Here is a 3,266-nt window from a genome sequence, read left to right on the forward strand (position 1 = left end):
GCACCACTTAATGACATAACTGTTAAGAATCGGTACCCTCTGCCACTAATGTCATCAGCTTTTGATCAGCTTCAGCAGGCTAAGGTTTTCACTAAATTAGACCTCAGAAACGCCTATCATCTGGTTAGGATCAGAGAGGGGGATGAATGGAAAACAGGCTTTAACACTCCTAGTGGTCATTACGAGTACCTTGTCATGCCGTTTGGGTTGACCAATGCTCCTGCTGTCTTCCAAGCAATGATCAATGATGTACTGAGAGACTTCCTGAACCACTTTGTGTTTGTGTATTTAGATGACATATTGATCTTCTCCCCAGATTTAGACTCTCATGTGCATCATGTACGGCAGGTTCTCCAGCGATTGCTGGAGAACCAATTATATGTCAAGACAGAAAAGAGTGAATTCCATGCCGACACTGTATCTTTCCTTGGTTTCATCATAGCCCCTGGAAAGGTGCAAATGGATCCGGCTAAAGTTAGCGCTGTGGCTCAGTGGCCAACACCTGATAACCGCAAGAAGGTTCAGCAATTTTTAGGATTTGCTAACTTTTATAGGAGGTTTATCCGAAACTTCAGTGCCACAGCTGCACCTCTACATGCACTCACTTCTCCTCAGTCTCCCTTTTTGTGGTCCCCTCAAGCTGAGGAGGCCTTCAGACAGCTCAAAGTGCGGTTCACCACTGCCCCCATTCTCACTGTTCCTGATCCCAGCCGGCAGTTCGTGGTGGAGGTGGATGCCTCCAATAATGGAGTGGGAGCAGTACTCTCCCAGCACTCTGAGAAGGACAACAAGCTTCATCCCTGCGCCTTCCTGTCTCATAAACTCTCGCCGGCAGAGAGAAACTACGATGTTGGGAACCGTGAGTTATTAGCAGTGAAAAAAGCTTTGGAAGAGTGGAGACATTGGTTAGAGGGTGCACAGCACCCATTTATTGTATGGACAGATCATAAGAATCTGGAATATATCCGCAAAGCAAAAAGACTGAACTCTCGCCAAGCCAGGTGGACTTTTTTTTTTAACAGATTTAACTTTGTTTTGTCTTATAGGCTGGGGTCCCAGAACACCAAGCCCGATGCCTTGTCCCGTCTGTTTGACCCCGAGCCTACTGCCAAGGAACCGGAGCCCATCCTACCACTGAACCGTGTGGTAGGAGCGGTGAGTTGGCAGATAGAATCTAAGGTGAAGCAGGCTAATGGTGAGAATCCGACACCTAGTGGTTGTCCGGAGAATCGCTTGTTTGTCCCTGTTGATATGCGTCCACAGGTGATCCATTGGGCTCACACCGGACTGCTCACCTGCCATCCAGGAGTTAAGAGGACCATGTACGTCATTTCCCAGAGGTTTTGGTGGCCCTCCATGGAGAGGGAGGTTCGGGAGTATGTGGAGGCGTGTTCCATCTGTGCCCGCAACAAGACCTCCTCCAGAGCGCAGATGGGGTTGCTGCAGCCACTCCCTGTTCCCACTCGTCCGTGGGCTGAGATCTCACTGGACTTCGTCACGGGGCTCCCGGTCTCTGAAGGGAACACCACTGTGCTCACAGTGGTAGACAGGTTTTCTAAAATGACTCATTTCATAGCATTACCCAAGCTTCCATCTGCCAAAAGAACGGCAGAGATTATGATGACTCACGTTTTTCGTATTCATGGTTTTCCCAAAGACATTGTTTCAGACCGGGGGCCCCAGTTCATATCCAGGTTCTGGAAAGAGTTCTGCAAGCTCATTGGAGCCACCGTCAGCCTCACCTCTGGTTATCACCCAGAAGCCAATGGCCAGACGGAACGTCTCAACCAGGAGTTAGAGACATGTCTTCGATGCCTGGTGTCGCAGAATCCGGCTTCCTGGAGCCAGAAGCTGGTGTGGGTGGAATATGCCCACAACTCTCTTCTCACCTCGGCCACTGGCATGTCTCCATTCCAGTGCGTCTTCGGCTACCAGCCCCCTGTCTTCTCGGAGACGGAAAAGGAGATCATCGTCCCGTCGGCCCATGCCATGGTCCGACGATGCCACCGCATCTGGGCAGCTGCCCGTAAGGCCCTCCTACGCAGTGTGGACCGCATGAAGAGGGCTGCTGATCGGAGGCGCCGACCTGCTCCGGTATACAAGCCTGGCCAGAAGGTCTGGCTCTCTACGCGGGATTTGCCTCTCCAAGTCGCCGCCAGGAAGTTGGCTCCACGGTTCGTGGGGCCTTTCCCAGTGTCCAAGGTCATCGGCCCTTCAGCTGTCCGTCTGCGTTTGCCCCGGTCCATGAGAGTCCACCCCACCTTCCACGTCAGCCGGGTGAAACCGGTTAAGGAAAGCCTCATGGTGCCCGCGGCCGTACCCCCTCCACCTCCCCAGATGGTCGACGGCGGTCCTGTCTACTCAGTCAAGGCTCTGCTGGCTGTGCGCAACAGGGGCCGGGGCAGGCAGTTCCTGGTGGATTGGGAGGGCTACGGTCCAGAGGAACGATCATGGGTTCCTGCCAGCTTTATTGTGGATCCTGACCTCATCACAGACTTTTACAGACGCCACCCTCAGTTATCTGGGCCGTCAGGAGCCGTCCCTAGAGGGGGGGGTACTGTCATATCTAGAAAGTTGTGTTAAGTTATGTTTAGTTTTGCCTTCTATTTTTTGTCTTGTGACTTCCTGTTTTATTTTGACATCTCTCTTTCCTCTTGTTTTAGCTAACTTGCCCTTCCCCTGTAGTTTTCCCCCAGTCTGATTATCTTCCCCGCCCTGATTGTTTCCACCTGTTCCCCATTACTTTGAGTTCACATATAGCCTGTGCTTCCCTTTACCCTGTGTCAGTTCGTCTTGTCTGTCATGCCAGAGAACCCACGCCAATCCATGCCACGTCAATTGTTTGTAAGGTTTTTGCTTTTCTTAGTTGCTACTTTGTTTTGTCCCTTTTTGAGCCATCAGAGTTTTTTCCTCGTGAAGAGTGATTTTGATTTGGCACCTTGCCCAGACCTTTTGTCTCCTCCCAGTGAGTGATTATAATTTGTTACTTTTGCTTATCTAGTGATTCCTCGATAGAGTGATTTTCTGTTGATACTTTTCCTCCTTTTGAGAGTGATTTTTATTTGTTACTTTGTCCAATAAATTGGAATATTTTTGGAAGTTGTCTCTGAGTCGTGCTATTGGGTTCAAGTCCTTGTTCGGTTGTGACAATAACCCGCCCCTTCCTCCCTTTGACCCCCCTTTTCTTCCCTCCAAACAAATCCAGGAGAACAAAGGAAAACTGCTGTGAGTTTTATAGACATTCACTCATTTACTGATTCATTTGG

General features: G+C 50.2%; 1 protein-coding gene across 1 annotated transcript; it reads left to right on the forward strand.

The window, feature by feature from the left end:
- The first annotated feature begins 1,774 nt into the window (after positions 1–1,774).
- On the forward strand, positions 1,775–2,987 carry LOC131449256 (uncharacterized). The gene has a single exon (XM_058622100.1). It carries the CDS (start codon positions 1,903–1,905, stop codon positions 2,581–2,583), a length of 681 nt encoding a protein of 226 aa, XP_058478083.1. The 5' UTR covers positions 1,775–1,902; the 3' UTR covers positions 2,584–2,987.
- The last annotated feature ends 279 nt before the right edge of the window (positions 2,988–3,266 follow it).

This window comes from Solea solea (assembly GCF_958295425.1).
Source record: "Solea solea chromosome 17 unlocalized genomic scaffold, fSolSol10.1 SUPER_17_unloc_1, whole genome shotgun sequence".
Classification (NCBI taxonomy): domain Eukaryota; kingdom Metazoa; phylum Chordata; class Actinopteri; order Pleuronectiformes; family Soleidae; genus Solea; species Solea solea.

What these genes read in the sequence shown, in the direction of transcription:
- LOC131449256 (XM_058622100.1), top strand. Translation starts at nt 1,903, where the DNA reads ATGTCTCCATTCCAGTGCGTCTTCGGCTACCAGCCCCCTGTCTTCTCG.